Source organism: Colobus angolensis, unplaced genomic scaffold (genome assembly GCF_000951035.1).
Source record: "Colobus angolensis palliatus isolate OR3802 unplaced genomic scaffold, Cang.pa_1.0 Scaffold136, whole genome shotgun sequence".
Classification (NCBI taxonomy): domain Eukaryota; kingdom Metazoa; phylum Chordata; class Mammalia; order Primates; family Cercopithecidae; genus Colobus; species Colobus angolensis.
Genome location: NW_012114444.1, coordinates 2,305,587 through 2,306,795, shown reverse-complemented (window position 1 = coordinate 2,306,795; position 1,209 = coordinate 2,305,587). Strand labels below are relative to the sequence as shown.

At 66.7% G+C, this 1,209-nt stretch overlaps 1 protein-coding gene across 1 annotated transcript in view; it reads right to left on the bottom strand.

Annotated features, from left to right (window-relative positions):
- LAMA5 (laminin, alpha 5) overlaps nt 1–1,209 on the bottom strand; it is a gene marked incomplete at its 5' end in the record, with an annotated part of 118,791 nt that overhangs the window by 9,551 nt on the left and 108,031 nt on the right. The window contains 2 exon segments of the mRNA XM_011934548.1: nt 87–283; nt 476–646. Of these exon segments, the coding sequence (XP_011789938.1) occupies nt 87–283; nt 476–646 (368 nt within the window).

The window sequence follows — 1,209 nt, the reverse complement described above, 5'->3', positions numbered from 1 at the left end:
GGGAAGAGAGGGGAGGGAGAAGAATGGCAGGGAGGAGGCAGGAAGAGGAGCAGGAGCAGGAACAAGGGCAAGTCCGGGGTCCTCACCAGGGCTTCCTCCAGGCGCTCCTGGTTGCGGCTGTTGAGCTCCTGGGCCTCCCGCGTGGCGTCCACTGCCCGGTTCAAGGCCTCTCGTAGGTCCATGAGACCGGCCTCATGCTGGGCCAGCCGGTCGCGGGTGTGTGTGGCCAGTGCCTGGTTCTCCTCCCAGAGGCTGCTCAGCTGCTCCTGCACGCGGGCCAGCACTAGCCGAGACCAGGGTGAGGGTGGTCACTCTGGAAGCCAGGCTCCTTTGTGACCCCTGGTCTCCACTTGGTGACTGCCAGTCCCATCTGCCCCATGACACCCACCTGATGCCACTCCACGCTGACCTCCCCCTTGGAGCTCCCAGGTCCCTGCCTCTCCCCACCCCGCCTGCCAGGGCCAACACCACTCACATCTCTGCGCTGCAGCCAACTCAGCCTCGGCGGCTGCCCGCGGGGCCCCCAGGTCCCGGGCCCGCATCTCCCAGAGCAGCCGCTCCACCTCGGCCAGCGTCCGGCGCAGCTGCTCGCCTGACAGAGCCGAGGCATTGGCCAGCCCCAGGTGGCCGGTCTGGGACATGAGCTCTGTGGGGCAGGGGGTCGTCAGAGCCTGGGGCCGCCTGTACTAGTGCACCTGCCTGCTGGCTTCCAAGCCTAAGAGCCCAGCCCCGCCACCCTTGGCAGGCCAGCGGCCCAGAACCTGAGTGCACCTGGGTGGCCCCCAGAGCCCCTGGGCCAAAGGCCGCGGCTGCCCCAACACCCTGACACCACTCTGCTCAGCTGGCTTCCGAGGCCTTCTCGTCCTTCCCCTCTCCGCCTGGCCCACCCTGCTCCCTGGTCAGCTCTCTCTGAAATGGCACCCCCTGCAGAGCCTCAGGCTGGGCCCGCAGGTCCTGTTAGGCAGGCTCGGGGAACCCAGTCTCTCCGAAGTCCTGTGTCTCAGTGTGTACCACGGGACATCTGTGAGCGTGAACATCTAACCAGCACGTTTCCTGGGGAGGCCGTCGAGGGGCCTGATGTCTCCTGGGGACACCTGTTTGTCCACCTGGCTGTGTCGCCGACCTCCCGACCCTGCCCCTACTGTTCACTCGAGGCGCCGTCTCCCATCTAAGCAGACAGACCCTGCCTGTTCTTCCAGGACAAGCTTG